Source organism: Hyla sarda, chromosome 12 (genome assembly GCF_029499605.1).
Source record: "Hyla sarda isolate aHylSar1 chromosome 12, aHylSar1.hap1, whole genome shotgun sequence".
NCBI lineage: Eukaryota > Metazoa > Chordata > Amphibia > Anura > Hylidae > Hyla > Hyla sarda.
In genome coordinates this window covers 70,385,253-70,409,986 of record NC_079200.1, presented here as the reverse complement: position 1 = coordinate 70,409,986, position 24,734 = coordinate 70,385,253, and the positions used below count along the sequence as shown (strand labels likewise).

Sequence of the window (24,734 nt, the reverse complement as noted above, 5' to 3'; positions counted from 1 at the left end):
TGTCCGTACAGTTGCTGGTCCCTGCTCTTTTCCAGTCCCCATTGAGGTTTTGGTGCTGCCCGGTGTATCCTACCAGGTTGTTCTTGTGAGTATGCTTCTTTATGGCTGTTTCTTTCTCTTCACTCACCCGCCATGGTCAGGTGTGTCTCCCTGAATGTTAAGGGGCTTAATTCCCCCACTAAGCGACGCCTACTTCAAAGGGAGTTGGTTGGTTTACATGCTGATATAGTTTTCCTTCAGGAGACGCACTTCGACCATTCTGGGTCTTTCCAATTTCTTCAACACCTGTTCCCCCAGTCTTACTCAGCTACCACAAGTAGGAAAACAGCGGGGGTGGCTATTCTGGTCTCTAGGTCCTGCTCGCTTCAAGTTTCTTCCTCTCTCTCTGACCCTATGGGACGATACGTAATCTTGGAGGGTACTCTGGGAGGGGTCCCCCTTTTGCTCTGTAATGTCTATGCGCCTAACACTTCGCAAATCCCTTTCCTGCGTAGGGTTTTTGCTAAACTCCAGAGGTATCCCCCATCTGCATGGTTAGTGGGCGGTGACTTCAACCTCATTTTTTCCCCATCCTTGGACCGCCATTCTGTTACTAGTGCTCCCCCTGCGCCTGCACAGCTGCGCCTGGCTTCGCTTTTTCGACGTCTCATACGTAACTCCTCGCTCTACGATTTGTGGCGGATTGGCCGTCCGACGGAGCGCTCTTTTAGTTTTTACTCACATCCCCACAAATTGCATACTCGTATCGATTATTTTTTTGGGAATCTCCCTATGGTGCGCATGCTCTCTGATACTTCTCTAGATCCTATCTCCTGGTCTGACCACTGTCCAGTTCTTCTCTCTTTTTCTTCTACACCTTCCTCTCTGAGATCCTGTCATTGGAGGATGAACGACTCTCTTCTTAAAACCTTACCTTCCCGTGAATCGATTCAGCAGTGTATTTCCGACTACTTTATCACTAATGATGGCTCTGTATCCTCTCAGGCTATCCTTTGGGAAGCTCACAAATCGGTGATCCGGGGCCATTGCATTGCTCTCAAGCCGGTCTCAAGCGGAGCGCTCTGAATCGATCTCGGGAACTTCGTATGGAAATTGCTCGACTGGAGGCTCTCTTGTTGTGTTCTCCTTCTGTTTCGACCCTGAGGAGCTTGGTGGCGGCTCGGGCACGCCTAAGCGACCTGGCTCTCCATAAAGTTGAGAGGCAATTGCTTTATGCTAGGCAGCGTTTCTATGAGAAGGGTAACAAGGCCCACACTATGCTGGCGAGACGGTTGCGTGACCGGGCTGCTGCTCAATCCCCCTCAGCTTTGAAGGACCCTGCTGGGGTGCTTCATTACCACCCTGCTGATATCTCTCGTCTGTTTGTTGACTATTACACTAATCTTTACTCACTTCCTTCCCAGTTGCCATCCGACCCGGGGGAGAGAGTGGCGGCCCTAGATGCCTATCTTTCTCAATGTGGTTTGCCCTCTCTTTCAGGGACAGACCGGGATGCTCTTAATGCTCCTATTACTGGAGAGGAGATCTCTGAGGTCCTTAAATCTCTCCCCTCTGGTCGCTCCCCTGGGCCGGATGGCTTCCCTTACCTGTACTATAAAACATTTTCATCTTTGTTAGTGCCTAAACTTGTCCCCCTTTTCAATTCCTTTCTAGACGGAGAAACGATCCCGCAGTCTTTCTTGCACTCCCTTATCACCCTCATACCCAAGCCTGGTAAGGATCCTCACGATTGTTCGAGTTACCGGCCCATTGCCCTCCTTAACTCTGACCTTAAGCTTTTTTCCAAGGTTTTGGCAGTTAGACTATGCTCCTTCCTCCCGGCCCTTGTTCATAAGGACCAGGTTGGATTTATCCCTTGTCGCCAGGGTGGAGACAACACTAGGAGGGTAGTGGACCTGATTGATTTGATCAATCGGAGATCTGAACAGGCATTAATTCTTAGTCTTGATGCTGAGAAGGCTTTTGATAGGCTTGGGTGGCCGTTCCTTTTTGCTACCTTACAGAAATTTGGGATTTCGGGGAAGTTTTTGACTGCACTGCGGGGTCTCTACTCCTCCCCTACAGCTTCACTTAAACTTCCTCACTCGCCATCTCCTACTTTTTCTTTGTTTAATGGGACTCGTCAGGGTTGCCCGTTATCCCCGCTGATCTTTGCACTCTGTATTGAGCCCTTGGCTGCCATGATCAGGGGTGATCCGGACATAACTGGTATTTCCTTACATGATAGGGAGTTCAAGGTTTGTTTATTTGCTGATGATGTCCTTCTTACGCTTTCTCGACCTCTACTGTCTCTTCCTTCTCTCTATAGGGTCCTGCATGACTATGGGGTGGTTTCTGGCTACAAGGTAAATCTTTCTAAGTCAGAGGCTCTTCCTCTTAACCTTCCCCCTCATCTTTCTACTCTTTTACTGTTACGCCGAGCGCTCCGGGTCCCCGCTCCTCCCCGGAGCGCTCGCAACATCCTCACAATCGCAGCGCCCCGGTCAGACCTGCTGACCGGGTGCGCTGCGATACCTCTTCCAGCCGGGATACGATTCGCGATGCGGGTGGCGCCCGCTCGCGATGCGCACCCCGGCTCCCGTACCTGACTCGCTCTCCGTCGGTCCTGTCCCGGCGCGCGCGGCCCCGCTCCTTAGGGCGCGCGCGCGCCGGGTCTCTACGATTTAAAGGGCCACTGCGCCGCTGATTGGCGCAGTTGGTTTAATTAGTGTATTCACCTGTGCACTTCCCTATATAACCTCACTTCCCCTTCCCTTCCTTGCCGGATCTTGTTGCCATCGTGCCAGTGAAAGCGTTTCCCAGTGTGTTCCTAGCCTGTGTTCCAGACCTCCTGCCGTTGCCCCTGACTACGATCCTTGCTGCCTGCCCCGACCTTCTGCTACGTCTGACCTTGCTCTTGTCTACTCCCTTGTACCGCGCCTATCTTCAGCAGTCAGAGAGGTTGAGCCGTTGCTAGTGGATACGACCTGGTTGCTACCGCCGCTGCAAGACCATCCCGTTTTGCGGCGGGCTCTGGTGAAAACCAGTAGCAGCTTAGAACCGGTCCACTAGCACGGTCCACGCCAATCCCTCTCTGGCACAGAGGATCCACCTCCTGCCAGCCGAAGCGTGACAGTAGATCCGGCCATGGATCCCGCTGAAGTTCCACTGCCAGTTGTCGCCGACCTCACCACGGTGGTCGCCCAGCAGTCGCAACAGATAGCGCAACAAGGCCACCAGCTGTCTCAACTGACCGTGATGCTACAGCAGCTACTACCACAGCTCCAGCAATCATCTCCTCCGCCAGCTCCTGCACCTCCTCCGCAGCGAGTGGCCGCTTCCGGCCTACGACTATCCTTGCTGGATAAATTTGATGGGGACTCTAAGTTTTGCCGTGGCTTTCTTTCACAATGTTCCCTGCACTTGGAGATGATGTCGGACCAGTTTCCTACTGAAAGGTCTAAGGTGGCTTTCGTAGTCAGCCTTCTGTCCGGAAAAGCTCTGTCATGGGCCACACCGCTCTGGGACCGCAATGACCCCATCACTGCCTCTGTACACTCCTTCTTCACGGAGATTCGAAGTGTCTTTGAGGAACCTGCCCGAGCCTCTTCTGCTGAGACTGCCCTGCTGAACCTGGTCCAGGGTAATTCTTCCGTTGGCGAGTACGCCATCCAATTCCGTACTCTTGCTTCCGAATTATCTTGGAATAATGAGGCCCTCTGCGCGACCTTTAAAAAAGGCCTATCCAGCAACATTAAAGATGTTCTGGCCGCACGAGAAATTCCTGCTAACCTGCATGAACTTATTCATCTAGCCACTCGCATTGACATGCGTTTTTCCGAAAGGCGTCAGGAGCTCCGCCAGGATATGGACTTTGTTCGTACGAGGCGTTTTTTCTCCCCGGCTCCTCTCTCCTCTGGTCCTCTGCAATCCGTTCCTGTGCCTCCCGCCGTGGAGGCTATGCAAGTTGACCGGTCTCGCTTGACACCTCAAGAGAGGACACGACGCCGCATGGAGAATCTGTGCCTGTACTGTGCCGGTACCGAACACTTCTTGAAGGATTGTCCTATCCGTCCTCCCCGCCTGGAAAGACGTACGCTGACTCCGCACAAAGGGGAGACAGTTCTTGATGTCTACTCTGCTTCTCCACGCCTTACTGTGCCTGTGCGGATATCTTCCTCCATCTTCTCCTTCTCTACTATGGCCTTCTTGGACTCCGGATCTGCAGGAAATTTTATTTTGGCCTCTCTCATCAACAGGTTTAACATCCCGGTGACCAGTCTCGCCAGACCCCTCTACATCAATTGTGTTAACAATCAAAGATTGGACTGTACCGTGCGTTACCGCACGGAACCCCTCCTAATGTGCATCGGACCTCATCACGAAAAAATTGAGTTTTTGGTCCTCTCCAATTGCACTTCCGAAATTCTCCTTGGATTACCGTGGCTTCAACGCCATTCCCCAACCCTTGATTGGTCCACAGGAGAGATCAAGAGCTGGGGTACTTCTTGTTTCAAGGACTGTCTTAAACCGGTTCCCAGTACTCCCTGCCGTGACCCTGTGGTTCCCCCTGTAACCGGTCTCCCTAAGGCTTATATGGACTATGCTGACGTATTTTGCAAAAAGCAAGCTGAGACTTTACCTCCTCACAGGCCTTATGACTGTCCTATTGACCTCCTCCCGGGCACTACTCCACCCCGGGGCAGAATTTATCCTCTGTCCGCTCCAGAGACTCTTGCTATGTCTGAATACATCCAGGAAAATTTAAAAAAGGGGTTTATCCGCAAATCCTCCTCTCCTGCCGGAGCTGGATTTTTTTTTGTGTCCAAAAAAGATGGCTCCCTGCGTCCTTGCATTGATTACCGCGGACTTAATAAAATCACGGTAAAGAACCGCTACCCTCTACCTCTTATCTCAGAACTCTTTGATCGCCTTCAAGGTGCCCACATCTTTACCAAACTGGACTTAAGAGGTGCTTATAATCTCATCCGCATCAGGGAGGGGGACGAATGGAAGACTGCATTTAACACCAGAGATGGACACTTTGAGTATCTGGTCATGCCCTTTGGCCTGTGCAACGCCCCTGCCGTCTTCCAAGACTTTGTTAATGAAATTTTTCGTGATCTCTTATATTCCTGTGTTGTTGTGTATCTGGACGATATTCAGATTTTTTCTGCCAACTTAGAAGAACACCGCCAGCATGTCCGCATGGTTCTTCAGAGACTTCGAGACAATCAACTTTATGCCAAAATGGAGAAATGTCTGTTTGAATGTCAATCTCTTCCTTTCCTAGGATACTTGGTCTCTGGCCAGGGATTACAAATGGACCCGGATAAACTCTCTGCCGTCTTGGATTGGCCACGCCCCTCCGGACTCCGTGCTATCCAACGTTTTTTGGGGTTCGCCAATTATTACAGACAATTTATTCCACACTTTTCCACCATTGTAGCTCCTATCGTGGCTTTAACCAAGAAAAATGCCAATCCCAAGTCCTGGTCTCCCCAAGCGGAAGACGCATTTAAACGGCTCAAGTCTGCCTTTTCTTCTGCTCCCGTGCTCTCCAGACCTGACCCATCTAAACCCTTCCTATTTGCGGTAGATACCTCCTCAGTGGGAGCTGGAGCGGTCCTTCTACAAAAAAATTCTTCCGGGCATGCTGTTACTTGTGGTTTTTTTTCTAGGACCTTCTCTCCGGCGGAGAGAAACTACTCCATCGGGGATCGAGAACTACTGGCCATTAAATTGGCACTTGAGGAATGGAGACATCTGCTGGAGGGATCAAAATTTCCAGTTATCATTTACACCGATCACAAGAATTTCTCCTATCTCCAGTCTGCCCAACGGTTGAACCCTCGCCAGGCCAGGTGGTCGTTGTTCTTTGCCCGTTTTAACTTTGAAATTCATTTTCGCCCTGACGACAAGAACATTAGGGCCGATGCCCTCTCTCGTTCCTCGGATGCCTCGGAAGCAGAGGTCTCTCCGCAACACATCATTCCTCCTGACTGTCTGATCTCCACTTCCCCAGCCTCCATCAGGCAAACTCCTCCAGGGAAGACCTTCGTTTCTCCACGCCAACGTCTCGGGATTCTCAGATGGGGTCACTCCTCCCACCTCGCAGGCCATGGGGGCATCAAAAAGTCCCTGCAACTCATCTCTCGTTTCTATTGGTGGCCGACTCTGGAGACGGATGTTGTTGATTTTGTGCGGGCCTGTACTGTCTGTGCCCGGGATAAGACTCCTCGCCAGAAGCCTGCTGGTCTCCTTCATCCTCTGCCGGTCCCCGAACAGCCTTGGTCACTGATTGGTATGGACTTTATTACTGACCTACCCCCATCCCGTGGCAACACTGTTGTTTGGGTGGTCGTTGATCGATTTTCCAAGATGGCACATTTTATTCCTCTTCCTGGTCTTCCTTCAGCGCCTCAGTTGGCAAAACAATTTTTTGTACACATTTTTCGTCTTCACGGTTTGCCCACGCAGATCGTCTCGGATAGAGGCGTCCAATTCGTGTCTAAATTCTGGAGGGCCCTCTGTAAACAGCTCAAGATTAAATTAAACTTCTCTTCTTCTTATCATCCCCAATCCAATGGGCAAGTAGAAAGAATTAACCAGGTCCTGGGTGACTATTTACGGCATTTTGTTTCCTCCCGCCAGGATGACTGGGCAGATCTTCTACCATGGGCCGAATTCTCATACAACTTCAGAGTCTCTGAATCTTCTGCTAAGTCCCCATTTTTCGTGGTGTACGGCCGTCACCCTCTTCCCCCCCTCCCTACTCCCTTGCCCTCTGGTTTGCCCGCTGTGGATGAAGTAACTCGTGATCTTTCCACCATATGGAAAGAGACCCAAAATTCTCTTTTACAGGCTTCATCCCGCATGAAAAGGTTTGCCGATAAGAAAAGAAGAACCCCCCCCATTTTTGCTCCCGGAGACAAGGTATGGCTCTCCGCTAAATATGTCCGCTTTCGTGTCCCCAGTTACAAACTGGGACCACGCTATCTTGGTCCTTTCAAAGTCTTGTGCCAGATTAATCCTGTCTCTTACAAACTCCTTCTTCCTCCTTCTCTTCGTATTCCCAATGCCTTCCATGTCTCTCTCCTTAAACCACTCATCATCAACCGTTTCTCTCCCAAACTTGTTTCTCCCACTCCTGTTTCCGGTTCTTCTGACATCTTCTCCGTAAAGGAGATACTGGCCTCCAAGACGGTCAGAGGAAAAAGATTTTTTTTGGTAGATTGGGAGGGCTGTGGTCCTGAAGAGAGATCCTGGGAACCTGAGGACAATATCCTAGACAAAAGTCTGGTCCTCAGGTTCTCAGGCTCCAAGAAGAGGGGGAGACCCAAGGGGGGGGGTACTGTTACGCCGAGTGCTCCGGGTCCCCGCTCCTCCCCGGAGCGCTCGCAACATCCTCGCAATCGCAGCGCCCCGGTCAGACCTGCTGACCGGGTGCGCTGCGATACCTCTTCCAGCCGGGATGCGATTCGCGATGCGGGTGGCGCCCGCTCGCGATGCGCACCCCGGCTCCCGTACCTGACTCGCTCTCCGTCGGTCCTGTCCCGGCGCACGCGGCCCCGCTCCTTAGGGCGCGCGCGCGCCGGGTCTCTACGATTTAAAGGGCCACTGCGCCGCTGATTGGCGCAGTTGGTTTAATTAGTGTATTCACCTGTGCACTTCCCTATATAACCTCACTTCCCCTTCCCTTCCTTGCCGGATCTTGTTGCCATCGTGCCAGTGAAAGCGTTTCCCAGTGTGTTCCTAGCCTGTGTTCCAGACCTCCTGCCGTTGCCCCTGACTACGATCCTTGCTGCCTGCCCCGACCTTCTGCTACGTCCGACCTTGCTCTTGTCTACTCCCTTGTACCGCGCCTATCTTCAGCAGTCAGAGAGGTTGAGCCGTTGCTAGTGGATACGACCTGGTTGCTACCGCCGCTGCAAGACCATCCCGCTTTGCGGCGGGTTCTGGTGAAAACCAGTAGCAGCTTAGAACCGGTCCACTAGCACGGTCCACGCCAATCCCTCTCTGGCACAGAGGATCCACCTCCTGCCAGCCGAAGCGTGACATTTACGCTCTAACTTTTCTTTTCGGTGGTATCCCTCTGCTGTTAAATACCTTGGGGTCTGGATCTCCTCTCACTATTCCTCACTATATTCTACCAACTATCTCCCCCTATTCAGGGATCTCCGTGCCCTTATGGAAAAATGGCGCTCGCAATATATTTCTTTTTTTGGCCGCATTGCTGCGGTGAAAATGACTGTCCTTCCGAAACTCCTCTACTTTTTTGAAACCCTGCCAGTTCGGGTCCCGCTGTCGGCCCTGCGCTCCCTACAGGTGGCTATTTTTCGGTTCATTTGGGACGGTAAAAGGCATCGGCTACCGATGTCCGTGATGTTGGCTGGGCGAGCGTTTGGGGGTCTGGCGGTCCCGGATGTAGTGAAGTATTACTGGGCTGCCCATTTGCGCCATCTCGCGGCGTGGTCCACCTATCATGCCTACAGCCGCTGGATGGAAATAGAGAAGCTGTGGTTAGCGCCTATCCACCCTAACGCTCTCCTCTGGACTCTTCCTGCCTCTGCTCCTACTCTCTCCCCTCTCCTGGGTCCTATGGCATTTTCTAAATATGTGTGGAATTACTGTTCTGTCAAATTTAAATTACTGTCTCCCTCTTCCCCTCTTCAATCTTTCCTTTATCATCCTAGTTTTCCCCCTGGTCGGACCTCTCTTATGGTAAGGGAATGGGGGTCTAGGGGCCTTTTTTGCTGGGCGGATGTAGTTGACCCTTTGATGCGTACCCTCTTGCCCTTCTCTCAGTTACAGTCTCGTTGGGATCTCCCCTCGTCTGAGCGTTTTCATTATTCACAGCTACGACATTTTATGTCCTCCATGCTGGGTGCGCTAGTGGTATCTTCCCCTACGGGGTTTGAACGGCTGTGTCGTGGTGGACCTCAGGCGAGGGGGCTTCTCTCCGATATTTATTCCTTGCTAATCCAACCTCAGGAGGGAGTCCTGGTATCTCATCGCTATATGTCTCGCTGGGAGCAGGCGCTTAATACTACTATCACTCTCCCTCAATGGAAGATAATATGGGAGCGGGCCTCTAGGGCATCTATATGTACGGCTTATAAGGAGACTCAATACAAATTATTTATGGGTTGGTACCATACTCCAGAGTTGTTGAATAGGCTGAATCCCGATATCCCCCCCCCAGTGCTGGCGTTGTGGGGTGGGTTTGGGCTCTCTGTTTCATGTTTTCTGGTCCTGCCCTCTTATCACGGGGTACTGGGAGTTAGTGAGTCGTTTGGTATCAGATGTTCTTGGAGTCTCGGTCCCTCCTGACCCTCAGGTCTACCTCTTGCACCTTTCACACTCTGCTCTGCCCAAGAAACTGTTTAAACTGGCTATGCATATGTTCTTGGCAGCTAAGACACTTGTTGCTAAATGCTGGAAGAGGACTCTTCCTCCCTCTGAATCGGACCTACTCTCCCGAATACGTGATATACGCTCTTTAGAATACCTCACTGCCTCTTTGAATAATACTATCCCTGCCTTCCTTTCAGTTTGGGAACCATGGGACCGTTTCTCTGACAACCTCCCTGAGGCGGTACTGACATCCTCCTCCCCCCCCCCCTCTTTCCCCTCCCTCCTTGTTCCCCCTCTCCCCCCTTTTCTGTTTGTTCGTTTATTGTTGTTTGTTCGAGGTTCTGTTGTCCTTGTCTCCTTTTTGTCTTTGTTTCTGTCTTCTCTCTTTGTCTTCGTGTTGTAGAGTCTTAGTTCTCTCTTTGAGTATTTGGCTATAAACCTATGTTCATTCACTACAGTCTTTATGGGTTATCTGGGGTTGGGGCTAGTTGTATTGGACTACAACTGTTTCTGAATGCTCTGGTCTCTATCTTAGCTTGTCATTTGCCCTGATGTGATCGCTCTGGGCATTGCCCCAGACTATGCTTTGAATGTGTTTTACTAACTTTCTATTTTTTATGTGAAAATCTTTAATAAAAATTACAGTTGAAAAAAAAAAAAAAAAAAACATCCTCTACTGTGTAGACTTTTGCGGGGCATTAAATTTAAACGCCCGCCTCGTCCTAAGTATCAGTCAACTTGGAATGTTTCCAGGTTGCTAGATATGTTCTCTAGGTGGGAGGACAATGACGCTTTATCATTGAAGCTTTTGTCCTACAAACTTACTGTCCTTTTATGTTTGGTCTCAGTTAAGCGGGTTTCGGATGTAAAAGCCCTGGACATTTCTAGGCGTCAATTTTCGCCTCAGGGTGTCAAGTTTTCAGTGGTCCGCAGGACCAAGACGGGTATACATTCGGTTTCTTACCCCTTTTTCCCTGCGCATCCTCGGTTATGTGTTGTGCGTTGCCTACAGGCTTATGAGGCACAAACAGCCAACTTACGCTCGCAGGGTTTTTCTCAACTCCTGGTTTTGTATGTCAAACCTCATCACCCGGTTTCTTCCGCCACGCTTGCACGGTGGGTGCGTTCCGCCATGGAGATGGCGGGTATAGACATATCCCTCTTTGGAGCACACTCTTCCAGAGGGGCTATGGCTACTAAGGTAGTTACGTCCGGGGGCTCTCTCGCGGACCTTTTAATGGCGGCGGATTGGTCTTCCGAGACCACGTTTCGCCATTTTTACTTCAGACCGGAGGAGCATGTCTCCATGTCGGTTTTATAATATTGTTGTCTTGTCATTTGTGTAACCTGTTATGTAAATCTTAGCTTTGAACCTGCATAAGATATGAGCCTCCTGTCTGATATATAAATCGAGATTTTCCTAGCTTGTGACGGAAAATATTAGTTATATGAAGACAGGAGGCGAGTATCTTCCCTCCCTACCCAACCCTATTACGATTCTTTGTTCTTTTTCAGGATATTGAACGTACTGACCGTTTTCCTGAGGACGGCTGACCCGTTGGTTGCAAGTTGTTGAGTTCTCTACAGTCTCCGTTGAGACGAGGTTAGACCTTCGTTTGAGCATTTTCTCCAGCTGATGACTCCGGAAAATCCAATAGGGACTCCAGGAGACGTAGTCTCGTGAGACTTCGTCCCTGGAGCCGCATATCCTTGGCTCCCCTCACACCGCAGCGCCAGTACAGTGCTATCGGTATTGGAGGTAGGAGCCTGGGCTAACCTATAGGGTCTGAAAAGCGGAATTTATTCCGTTCTTAGTTATTAATTGTCTCTATTATATCTATATTTAGTGAATGCTAGGCCCTTATATATATATATATATATAGATATATCTATTTTGCGAGTACTACAGATAATAAGCTCGCACCGGTGTAGTCTATATCTATTCTATATCTCTTCTAGGGAATACAGTATAACATGACTGAAGACTACTCTTCCACTTCCAATAGGGGTGATGAACTGGCGTTAGATACGGCGCAATTTATGAGTGCCTCACAAATTCAGGACCTCATAAACAAATCGGTCCAGGCTGCTCTGGCGTCCGCCGTGGCACCCTCTAGATCACATCCAGTTCTATCCCTCACCCCTATACCGCTGTCACACAGCGGTGAGCCGCCTGTAAAAAAGGGTAAAGCTTCGCACAAACGGAAGCATACCATGGCGGCCCCTGACTCCCCGGCAGGGGAAGTAAATAATATGCTCCAGGCAGCTCCCCCCACGGACTGCCACCCCACGCATCCCTCAGACTCTTCCCAACCCCTGAGCCTCAGGGAGTTACCAAAGAGGTATAAGTCCGCTAGGCGGGCAAAACCCGACTCTTATGTAGATTCCCCGGATGAGGATTCGTCCGATGAGTCGGGTGAGACTGAGGTCTCGGAGTCTGACTTTGCTGACGAGGATGCTGGGACATCGGCGCTCAATAATGACGCCAACCCTGAATCTCAGGGCGAAGCCATTCTAGATGCCCTGGGGGAACCACTTTTTCACCCTGATGCCATATCCCACCCCCATTCTGGGGATTGGACCCCGTTGCCCCATGTGTCCCAGTACCTAGAGTTCTGGGCACGCAGGTCACTTGAAAGGACCAATCGCAACAAACTCAGGGCAGAGTGCCCACGACCATTTATTCCTAAAAAAGTGGTATCAACCCCAGAGATAGATCCCATTTTATCCAAATATTTGATGAAGTCGGGCAAATTCCCCAAGAAGGGGATTGATCGGTCTTTTAGGACCATCCAGGACCGCATTCTGGACCTACTTGGTCCTCTTACAAAAATATTAAATTTGTCTGAACAGGCAGCGACGACAGACCAACCTGTCGATTTGACCCAGCTTCGTGGGTGGGCCCAGAGGGCCATTTGTCTGGTGGGCAGCGCCAACACCGCTTGCTCTATTGAGCGCAGACGCTCCATTCTCATGCGGCTTGATCCGCAACTGGCTCACCTAGCCGAGTCCGAGCCAGGTCCAGCAGCAGAGGGTATGCTGTTTGGAGACACCTTAGTAAAAGACATCAATAAGTTTGTGGGGCTATTCAACAGCCTAGATAAAGCCCAAACTTCATTAAAAAAAACTGGAACAAACAAGATTTTTCCCCGGGCCGGCAGAAGTAGGGGCCGTTCTGCCGGCCGCACTTCCACCTACAGACCCTATGTCAGGGCAACTGCTCCACCACAATACCCTCAGGCTCCCCCGCCATACACCGTGTCAGTGGCGCAGCCAGCGCCATTTTTCCTACACCGTGGTAGACCGTGGCGTGGACGTGGAAAAAGAGGTTACCCCCGATCTCGTCCATATACCGGTAAGTGTTCCACGCACTCCACTTTCACACATACCTGTGGGGGGACGACTGATACATTTTACCCACGCTTGGTCTGCGATTACGGCAGACGCGTGTATACTAACGACAATAACAGGTTTCCACATAGAACTTCTGTCCTTACCAGAAATGGGCGTGATTCCGCCCCCTATCAGATTTGCAAACCGCAACGTTGCTCTCATAAACAACGAAATAGAGGACCTGGTGTCCAAACAGGCAGTGGTGGAGGTCGACCCTTCTTCCCCGGGGTTTATCAGTAACCTCTTCCTTGTAAAGAAGAAAGGGGGCGGCTATCACCCCGTGATAAATCTTCGAGACCTGAACCAGCATGTTGCTTATCGACATTTCAAAATGGAGGGCATACATTGCCTTCGAGAACTTCTTCAACCGGGGGACTGGTTGGTAAAGGTGGACTTAAAGGACACCTATCTCACCATCCCCATGCATCCTTCTTCGCAACAACTTCTTCGCTTCCTATGGAGAGATCGAATGTGGCAATTTACGTGCCTTCCTTTTGGTCTGTCGTCCGCCCCGTGGTGTTTCACCAAACTCCTGAAACCGGTGGTGGCGTCCCTAAGAATCAGGGGGGTGCGTCTGATCATTTATCTAGACGACCTCCTTATCATGACTCGCTCCAAGGCACAGGTCTACCGGCACATGAGGTGGACGATATCTCTGTTAGAAGGGCTGGGCTTCTTGATCAACCAAGAGAAATCGATTCTCATCCCAGCTCAGGAAATTGAATTTTTAGGCTTCTTGGTGGACACCAATCAGGCCGTTCTCTGTTTGCCCAGAGCAAAATTGGCCCTCATACGCAAGGAGATCAAAGCGGTACTGCGCAAAGGCTTCCTATCGCTACGGGTACTTGCCCGGCTGGTGGGCCTTCTAGCAGCCTCCATTCAAGCCATATTTCCGTCCCCTCTCCATTACAGGGCCCTCCAGAGGCTCAAGATCCTTCATCTGCATCAGGGTCTCAGATACGCAGACGAGGTGTCCCTCTCTGTAGAAGCCAGGGCAGAATTGCAGTGGTGGCTTCGCCATGCCGTCGAGTGGAACGGTAAACAATCTTCAACTCTTGTCCGGACGTCATCATAGAGTCGGACGCGAGTCGGAGAGGCTGGGGCGCTCGCTTTGGCGACGCTTCTACAGGAGGGAGCTGGTCCATCGAGGAATCTCTCCTACACATCAATGCATTGGAACTGCTGGCGGCGTTGTTCGCCGTCCGGAGTTTTTGCCAGAAACTTCCAATTGCTGCGTATTATTACGCATGGACAATATTGCAGCGGTGCAGTACATCAACCGCTTGGGGGGCACCAGGTCCAGGGTCCTTGCGGATATTGCCAAGGATTTTTGGCACTTCTGCCTCTCCCGCAATATTATTCCTATGGCGGAGTACATCCCGGGGATTTCCAATACAGTAGCAGATTGGAATTCCCGCTATCTCTTGGATTCCAGCGACTGGCGTCTGGATCGTTTAGTTTTCCTGCAATTGGATCTGCTTTGGGGTCCATTGGGCGTGGATCTATTTGCGTCCCGCCTCAACCACCAGCTACCTCGATTCTTCAGCTGGAGGCCGGACCCGGAGGCGTCGGCAGTAGACGCTTTCCGACAATCTTGGACGGGGGAGACACACTATGCGTTTCCCCCGTTTTCGATGGTCCCCAAAGTTCTCATACAGATAGTGAACCAGAAGGCTACGGTTGTGTTGATCACCCCCTGGTGGCCGATGCAACCATGGTTTCCGATTGCTCTGGAGATGGCAGTGGATTGCCCCAGACTGCTCCCTCTTTTTCCGCAGATCCTCTCCAATCCGACCAGGGGTCTCTGCCCTCTGGTAGCGGACGGCAACCTAACTCTCCTAGCATGGTTGGTTTCGGGGTGCCCGACATGGACTGCGACCTTTCAGAATCGGCTAGGGACCTCCTCGCCCTGGCCTGGGCCCCCGGGACTCGATCGGCATATAGATCAGCCTGGAGACTCTGGATACGTTGGTGTGATCAACGACAGGTTGATCCCGTACAAGCACCTGTAGCAATAGTGGTAAATTATCTGGCGGACACTTTTGAGTCTGGTAAGTCTTACAGTTACATCAATGTGTACCGATCGGCCATTTCATCTTACCATTATCCAGTGGACGCTTTGCCGATTGGCAAACACCCCCTGGTATGTAGGCTCTTACGGGGCATTAAATTTAGGCGACCGCCTCGTCCTAGGTATCAGTCCACTTGGGATGTTTCCAGGTTGCTTGAGATGTTTGCCAGGTGGGAGGACAATGAGGCTTTGTCATTGAAGCTTTTGTCCTACAAACTTACGGTCCTTTTATGTCTGGTCTCCACTAAAAGAGTCTCGGACGTAAAGGCCCTAGACATTTCTAGGCGTCAATTTTCGCCTCAGGGGGTCAGGTTCTCAGTGGTCCGAAGGACCAAGACGGGTATTCATTCAGTTTTTTACCCTTATTTTCCCGCGCATCCTCGATTGTGTGTTGTGCGTTGCCTACAGGCTTATGAAACGCAAACTTCCAACTTACGCTCTCCGGCCTTTTCTCAGCTCCTGGTTTCGTATGTCAGGCCTCATCATCCAGTCTCGTCCGCTACCCTTGCGCGGTGGGTACGCGCCGCTATGGAGATGGCTGGTATAGACGTTTCCCTCTTTGGAGCGCATTCTTCCAGAGGGGCGATGGCTACTAAGATAGTTACGTCGGGGGGCTCCCTCACTGACCTGTTGATGGCAGCGGATTGGTCGTCAGAGACCACGTTTCGCCATTTTTACTTCAGACCGGAGGAGCATGTCTCCATGTTGGTTTTATAATATGGTGGTTGGATAACTTATATTTATTTTGTTCTTATAGTTTTAGCTTTGAACTTGCATAAGATATGAGCCTCCTGTCTGATATATAAATCGAGATTTTCCTAGCTAGTGACGGAAAATATTAGTTATATGAAGACAGGAGGCGAGTATCTTCCCTCCCTTACCCAACCCTATTACGATTCTTTGTTTTCTTTGCAGGATATTGAGCACATTGAGTGTTTTCCGGAAGGAGGCTGACCTGTTTGTTGCAGACGGTTTGGGTTCTCTACAGTCCCCGTTGGGATGAAGTTCGGCCTTCGCTGGCCAGGTTGTCCGGATTGTCTCCGAAAGCTACACTGGTGGACCGGCTGGACGTGGATTTGAGTGGCGATGGAGAGGTCCGGATGCAGTTTTGGGTTCCTGTGCGGCGGTGATTCGCATTCAGAAAGAGGAGGATCCATACTGGGCAGTCCCTTATATAGGGGCTACAGGCTGGGAGTGGCCGCTGTGGCCCTGGGACTGCTGGGAGTTGTAGTTTTTTCTTTTACATTGAATTGAATACTGAAAATTCTGCTATGGGCATTATTAAAGAAAGAATAATGCATAAGATACTTGCCTCCTGTCTTCATATAACTAATATTTTCCGTCACTAGCTAGGAAAATCTCGATTTATATAAGGGGGACACACTAATCTACAGTTATATAAGGGACACACACTAATCTACAGTTATATAAGGGGGCACACTAATCTACAGTTATATAAGGGGGACACACTAATCTACAGTTATATAAGGGGGGGACACTAATCTACAATTATATAATGGGGACACACTAATCTACAATTATATAAGGGGGACACACTAATCTACAGTTATATAAGGGGGACACACTAATCTACAGTTATATAAGGGGGGCACACTAATCTACAGTTATATAAGGGGGACACACTAATCTACAGTTATATAAGGGGGGCACACTAATCTACAGTTATATAAGGGGGGCACACTAATCTACAATTATATAAGGGACACACACTAATCTACAATTATATAAGGGACACACACTAATCTACAGTTATATAAGGGGGACACACTAATCTACAGTTATATAAGGGGGACACACTAATCTACAGTTATATAAAGGGGACACACTAATCTACAATTATATAAGGGGGACACACTAATCTACAATTATATAAGGGGGACACACTAATCTAAAGTTATATAAGGGGGCACACTAATCTACAGTTATATAAGGGGGACACACTAATCTACAGTTATATAAGGGGGACACACTAATCTACAGTTATATAAGGGGGACACACTAATCTACAGTTATATAAGGGGGACACACTAATCTACAATTATATAAGGGGGCACTACAGTTATATAAGGGGGACACACTAATCTACAGTTATATAAGGGGGACACACTAATCTACAATTATATAAGGGGGACACACTAATCTACAGTTATATAAGGGGGGACACTCTAATCTACAGTTATAAAAGGGGGACACACTAATCTACAGTTATATAAGGGGGACACACTAATCTACAGTTATATAAGGGGGGCACACTAATCTACAGTTATATAAGGGGGACACACTAATCTACAGTTATATAAGGGGGACACACTAATCTACAGTTATATAAGGGGACACACCAATCTACAGTTATATAAGGGGGACACACTAATCTACAGTTATATAAGGGGGACACACTAATCTACAGTTATATAAGGGGGACACACTAATCTACAGTTATATAAGGGGGACACACTAATCTACAGTTATATAAGGGGGACACACTAATCTACAGTTATATAAGGGGGACACACTAATCTACAGTTATATAAGGGGGGCACCCTAATCTACAGTTATATAATGGGGACACACTAATCTACAATTATATAAGGGGGACACACTAATCTACAGTTATATAAGGGGACACACTAATCTACAGTTATATAAGGGGGACACACTAATCTACAGTTATATAAGGGGGACACACTAATCTACAATTATATAAGGGGGCACACTAATCTACAGTTATATAAGGGGGCACACTAATCTACAATTATATAAGGACACACTAATCTACAATTATATAAGGGGGACACACTAATCTACAATTATATAAGGACACACTAATCTACAATTACATAAGGGGGACACACTAATCTACAGTTATATAAGGGGGACACTCTAATCTACAGTTATATAAGGGGGACACACTAATCTACAATTATATAAGGACACACTAATCTACAATTATGTAAGGGGGACACACTAATCTACAGTTATATAAGGGGGACACTCTAATCTACAGTTATATAAGGGGGACACACTAATCTACAATTATATAAGGGGGGACACTAATCTACAGTTATATAAGGGGGGCACACTAATCTACAGTTATATAAGGGGGACACACTAATCTACAATTATATAAGGGGGACACACTAATCTACAGTTATATAAGGGGACACACCAATCTACAGTTATATAAGGGGGACACACTAATCTACAGTTATATAAGGGGGACACACTAATCTACAGTTATATAAGGGGGACACACTAATCTACAGTTATATATCAGACAGGAGGCTCATATCTTATGCATTATTCTTTCTTTAATAATGCCCATAGCAGAACTATTCAGTAATCAATTCAAACAGAAAAAACTTCAACTCCCAGCAGTCCTAGGACCACAGAAGCCACTCCTCGTCTGTAGCCACTATATAAGGACTGCCCATACATAGATCCTCCTCTTTCTTTCTGCTCATAGCAGACCTAAGATAAGTATACTCTATGTGTTTGATTTACTGTTCACTTATATAGCGATTTTTATTACTGTATATTACCTTTGAGACCTGTGTGGTACTATCCCTTAGGTGATTAGTACTCACAGTGCAAGAATTTTTTCTTTTCCCTTTTCCCCTGTATTCTCTGCTGTGGGAGCCGGAAATCTTCCGGTGCCGATTTCCTCTCCCCTATCGCTGCTTCGTCCGCATCTCCGCATCTCCGTATCTACCTTCCCCTCCCCCTCCCTTCCCTGCGCCATTTTACTTGAACCTTCTTCTCCGTCCGAGTTCGCGCGCGCGGGCTGGGGCGGAGCCTTTCCCCTGGTTGGTCCGCTCCTCTTTGTGGCCTGCGCTCGGGAAGGGGCGGCGTTCGGCGTGCAGTGTGGTTGAGAGGCGCTCCTGCGACCTCCAATCAGGACCCAGAGGGACGTAGTCTCGCGAGACTTCGTCCCCTGGGCTCATATACTCCGGGCTTACCTCACACCACAGCGCCAGTGCTACGCTAGCGGTGTGGAGGTCGGAGCCCGTTTTCTATCAGTAGGTTTTTTACCCAGTAGGTTTTTTACCAGCTCTAACGGAATTTATTCCGCTTTATTAGATTCTTAGTTGTGCCTGGGTCAGTTATTTTATCCACTTTCCAGTGAAATTCTTTATCCCTATCCTAAAGTTAGTATGGCTGAAGAACCCTCATCTGTCCCCCTCAGAGGGGAGGGTCCTTCCCTGGATGCAGCACAATTTATGACTGCCACCCAGATCCAGGACTTAATTAATAAGTCAGTCCAAGCGGCCCTGGCCTCATCCATAATGCCCTCTGGCCTGCAACAACAGGTTTCCAATATCTCGGCTCCCCTTCATGGCGGAGATCCACATGTAAAAAAGGGCAAGGCTTCCCATAAAAGGAAGCACATCTCTGACTCCCCGGCAGGGGAAGACAATAACATGCTCCAGACAGCCCCTACCCCGGTCTGTCAACCCCAGCATCCCTCTGACTCCGCTCGACCCCTGGGCCTCGGGGAGTTACATGGCAAGAGGCGTAAGTCCGCTAAGCGCACTAAACCCGACTCCTATGTAGACTCCTCTACTGAGGACTCTTCGGGTTCATCTAATGAGTCTGAGGACTACGAGTCAGACCCCAATATTGAACAGGATGCTGGGGATACGGCGCTCGTCACCGACGCCAACCCTGCCATGCAGGGCAATGTTGTCCTGGATTCCACAGGAGAGCCCCTTTTTCACCCAGACGCAATCTCCCATCCGAGATCAGGCGACTGGTCTCCACTTCCCCACGTGGCCCAATATGTAGAGCTCTGGGCTCGTAAATCCCTGGATAGGTCCAGCCGTAATAAGCTGAGGGCAGAATGCCCTAGACCCTTTATCCCCAATAAGGTGGTGGCTACCCCGGAGGTGGACCCCATCCTGATGAAATACTTATTAAAATCGGGTAAATTTCCTAAGAAGGGAATAGAACGTTCCTTCGAAACCATACAGGAGCGTATCCTGGATTTAATGGGTCCACTCACTAAGATCCTTAATTTAGCCGAGCATGCTGCGGCGTCGGAAGAACCCGTGGACGTCCGTCAGCTCCGCGGCTGGGCCCAGAGAGCCATTTGCCTGGCAGGTACTGCCAACACCACCTGCTCAGTCGAGAGACGCCGGTCAATCCTGATGCGCCTCGACCCGCAACTATCCCATTTGGCCGAGACCGAACCCGGTCCCTCGGCAGCAGGCATGCTTTTCGGAGATAGTTTGATGAAGGACGTCAACAGATTTGTCGGCCTTTTTACCGGCTTAGATAAGGCCCAAACTTCCCTTAAAAAATCGGGGTCCAGTAAAATTTTTCCCCGGGCCGGCAGAAGTAGAGGCCGATCTGCCGGCCGTTCTGCTCCCTACAGGCCACAGGGCAGACCAGTGGCCCAATACCAGTATTCCCAGGCTCCTCCTTCCTACACCGTTCCAGTGGTCCAACCATCCCCATTCTTCCCTCCTCGTGGTCGACCCTGGAGAAGTCGTGGCGGACGTGGATACCCCCGCTCCCGTCCTTCTACCGGTGAGTGTACCATACAGACCACTTTCTCATATACCTGTGGGGGGGCGACTGATGTATTTTTCCCAAGCCTGGTCTGCGATTACGGCAGACGTGTGGGTCCTTCAGACAGTGGCGGGGTTTCACCTAGAACTCCAGTCCTTACCGGTTCTGGGTGTAATTCCAACCCCTATCCGGTTCTCGGAGCAAAACGCGATCCTCATAGACAACGAGGTGCGAGATCTCCTGTCCAAACATGCGATCATGGAGTCCGACCCATCTTCCCTAGGGTTCATAAGCAACCTCTTCCTAGTGAGGAAGAAAGGGGGCGGCTACCGCCCGGTCATAAACCTGAGAGACCTAAACCAACATGTCATGTTTCGCCATTTCAAAATGGAGGGAATTCACTCACTCCGGGATCTTTTGCTGCCAGGAGACTGGCTGGTGAAGGTGGACTTGAAGGACGCCTACCTTACCGTTCCCATACACCCGGAGTCACAACAGTTCCTCCGTTTTCTTTGGAGGGGCAGATTGTGGCAGTTTACGTGCCTTCCGTTCGGCCTATCATCCGCCCCGTGGTGCTTCACCAAACTGATGAAACCGGTGGTGGCGGCTCTGAGGAGCAGGGGGGTTCGTCTGATCATTTACTTAGACGACCTTCTTATCATGGCCCGATCCAAATCTCAGGCCTCTCTTCACATGTCGTGGACAATATCGTTGCTACATACTCTAGGCTTCGTGGTCAACCGAGAAAAGTCGGTTCTCGTCCCGGCTCAGGAAATGGAGTTCCTGGGTTTCTTGGTGGACACCAATCGCGCACTACTGCGGCTCCCCAAGTCCAAACTAGCCCTGATCCGCAAAGAAATCAAGGCGGTTTTGTGCAAAGGATGCTTGTCATTAAGGATTCTGGCGCGCCTGGTGGGGCTCCTGGCGGCTTCCATCCAGGCCATCTTTCCGGCCCCCCTGCACTACCGAGCCCTTCAGAGGCTCAAGATCTTACATCTGCGCCAGGGTCTCAGGTACGCGGACAAAGTACCCCTCTGTCCGGCGGCTACCGAGGAGTTACATTGGTGGCTTCGTCATGCGGTCGAGTGGAATGGCAAGGCCATTTTCAACCCGCGTCCGGACGTCATCATAGAGTCGGACGCGAGCCGTCTTGGCTGGGGCGCTCGATGCGGGGAGATTTCCACAGGAGGGACTTGGTCCGCCTCGGAAGTCGACCTGCATATCAATGCACTGGAGCTTCTGGCGGCTTTCTTTGCCGTCAAGAGCTTCATGCCTCGTTCGTCCAACTGTTGTGTGTTATTACGCATGGACAACGTGGCGGCGGTTCAGTACGTCAACCGCTTGGGGGGTACCAGATCCAAGATCCTGGCAGACCTGGCCAAGGAATTTTGGCACTTTTGCCTAGCTCGCAACATTATCCCGGTAGCAGAGTACATTCCAGGGGTCTCCAACACGGTGGCCGATTGGAATTCTCGCTACCTTCTCGATTCCAGCGACTGGCGCCTGGATCGTTCAATTTTTCTGCAGTTGCTTCATCTTTGGGGCCCGTTATGCGTGGACCTTTTCGCTTCTCGTCTCAACCACCAACTGCCTCGTTTCTTCAGCTGGAGACCGGATCCAGAAGCGTCTGCGGTAGACGCTCTCCGCCTCCTCTGGCCGAGGGGAACTCACTATGCCTTTCCTCCTTTCCAGTTGATCCCCAGGGTCCTCTTGCATACGACGAACCAGAGGGCGACGGTTGTGCTGATCACACCTTGGTGGCCGACACAACCATGGTTCCCTCTTCTTTTGGGGATGATCGTGGATTATCCCCGACTGTTACCCCAAGTTCCTCACCTTCTCACCAACCCGGCCGGGAGTCTCCATCCCCTGGTGATGGAGGGCAACCTGCCTCTCCTAGCGTGGTTGGTTTCGGGATCCCGGACACGGATCAAGACCTTTCAAGATCAGCTAGGGATCTCCTCGCCCTGGCCTGGGCCCCCGGGACTAGATCGGCATATCGATCAGCCTGGAGACTCTGGGTTCGTTGGTGTGATCAACGGCAGGTTGATCCCGTACATGCACCTGTGTCTGTAGTAGTAAACTTTCTGGCAGATTCTTTTGAGTCTGGCAAATCCTATAGCTCCATTAATGTGTACCGATCGGCTATTGCGGCTTATCACTGCCCTGTGGACTCTTTGCCGATTGGCAAACACCCGCTGGTTTGTAGACTTTTACGCGGTATTAAATTTAAACGTCCCCCTCGGCCTAGGTATCAATCGACCTGGGATGTCTCCAGGTTGCTCGATATGTTTGCCTCATGGGTGGACAATGACGACCTTTCCCTGAAACTGTTGTCTTATAAACTGTCGGTCCTTCTTTGTTTGGTATCCATCAAACGTGTCTCAGACGTGAAAGCTTTGGATATCTCTAGGCGACAATTTTCGCCTCAGGGAGTCAAATTCTCGGTGGTCCGTAGGACCAAGACAGGTATTCACTCGGTTTTTTACCCGTTTTTTCCCGCGCATCCACGGCTTTGCGTGGTTCGTTGTTTACAGGCGTACGAATCACAGACGGCGGATCTGCGCTCTCCGGATTTCTCTCAGCTCCTGGTCTCATATGTCAGACCACATCATCCAGTTTCCTCCGCTACTCTAGCACGCTGGGTGCGGTCTGCCATGGAGATGGCAGGTATAGATGTGTCTCTGTTTGGAGCTCACTCTTCCAGGGGTGCTATGGCTACGAAAATCGTCACATCAGGGGGCTCCCTCTCTGACTTATTGATGGCGGCCGATTGGTCTTCGGAGACCACCTTTCGCCATTTCTACTTCAGGCCGGAGGACCACGTGTCTATGTCAGTCTTATAATACTCTGATTGTTATTGTTCTTACTGTCATTGCTGGTTGTTAGCTTTGAACTTGCATAAGATATGAGCCTCCTGTCTGATATATAAATCGAGATTTTCCTAGCTTGTGACGGAAAATATTAGTTATATGAAGACAGGAGGCGAGTATCTTCCCTCCCTACCCACCCTATTACGATTCTTTGTTCTCTTTGCAGGATATTGAAAGCAGAGGCGGTTTTCCTGAGTTCGGATGACCTGTTTGGTTCCTGTTATTTGGTTCCTCTATAGTCCCCGTTGGGACGAAGCTGAAGTTCCCTTTGCTCCGGGTTTCTGCTGTTCCGGGCTGAATGACCGACGGCTGCTGTTCGTCGCGGATGTCTGGGTGGAGTTATCTTCTGTGCGGTTCTGGTTCGCATCAAGAAAGAGGAGGATCTATGTATGGGCAGTCCTTATATAGTGGCTACAGACGAGGAGTGGCTTCTGTGGTCCTAGGACTGCTGGGAGTTGAAGTTTTTTCTGTTTGAATTGATTACTGAATAGTTCTGCTATGGGCATTATTAAAGAAAGAATAATGCATAAGATACTCGCCTCCTGTCTTCATATAACTAATATTTTCCGTCACAAGCTAGGAAAATCTCGATTTATATAAGGGGGACACACTAATCTACAATTATATAAGGGGGACACACTAATCTACAGTTATATAAGGGGGACACACTAATCTACAGTTATATAAGGGGGACACACTAATCTACAATTATATAAGGGGGACACACTAATCTACAGTTATATAAGGGGGACACACTAATCTACAGTTATATAAGGGGGACACTCTAATCTACAGTTATATAAGGGGGCACACTAATCTACAGTTATATAAGGGGGACACACTAATCTACAGTTATATAAGGGGGACACACTAATCTACAGTTATATAATGGGGACACACTAATCTACAGTTATATAAGGGGGACACCCTAATCTACAGTTATATAATGGGGACACACTAATCTACAATTATATAAGGGACACACACTAATCTACAGTTATATAAGGGGACACACTAATCTACAGTTATATAAGGGGGACACACTAATCTACAGTTATATAAGGGGGACACACTAATCTACAGTTATATAAGGGGGGCACACTAATCTATGGTTATATAAGGGGGACACACTAATCTACAGTTATATAAGGGCCACTGACTGTAAAATAGTACGAGAGGACACACAATGTACTGTAATGCTGGGGAACACAATGACTGCACAGTAATATGGGGGAACATTGATTGTACAGTAATAGGGGAGGTATTGACTGAATAGGGAGGGCACTAACTGTATAGTGATATTGGAAGTTTACTGACAACTGTAATGTGATATTGGGAGGGCAGAATGAATGTACCGTGATAATGGGGGGACATTGGCTATACTGGGATATTGAGGGTTGTACTAATGGTATAGCAATATTGGGCACACTGACTGTCTAGTGATATTGGGGGCACGTTGACTGTCTAGTGATATTGGGGCACACTGACTGTCTAGTGATATTGGGGGCACGCTGACTGTCTAGTGATATTGG

General features: G+C 49.7%; 1 protein-coding gene across 1 annotated transcript; it reads left to right on the top strand.

Annotated features, from left to right (window-relative positions):
• Positions 1–18,972: 18,972 nt before the first annotated feature.
• LOC130296294 (uncharacterized) lies at positions 18,973–23,328 on the top strand. The gene is made up of 2 exons (XM_056547686.1): positions 18,973–19,914; positions 20,093–23,328. Exons 1-2 carry the CDS (start codon positions 18,973–18,975, stop codon positions 22,403–22,405), a joined length of 3,255 nt encoding a protein of 1,084 aa, XP_056403661.1. The 3' UTR covers positions 22,406–23,328.
• The last annotated feature ends 1,406 nt before the right edge of the window (positions 23,329–24,734 follow it).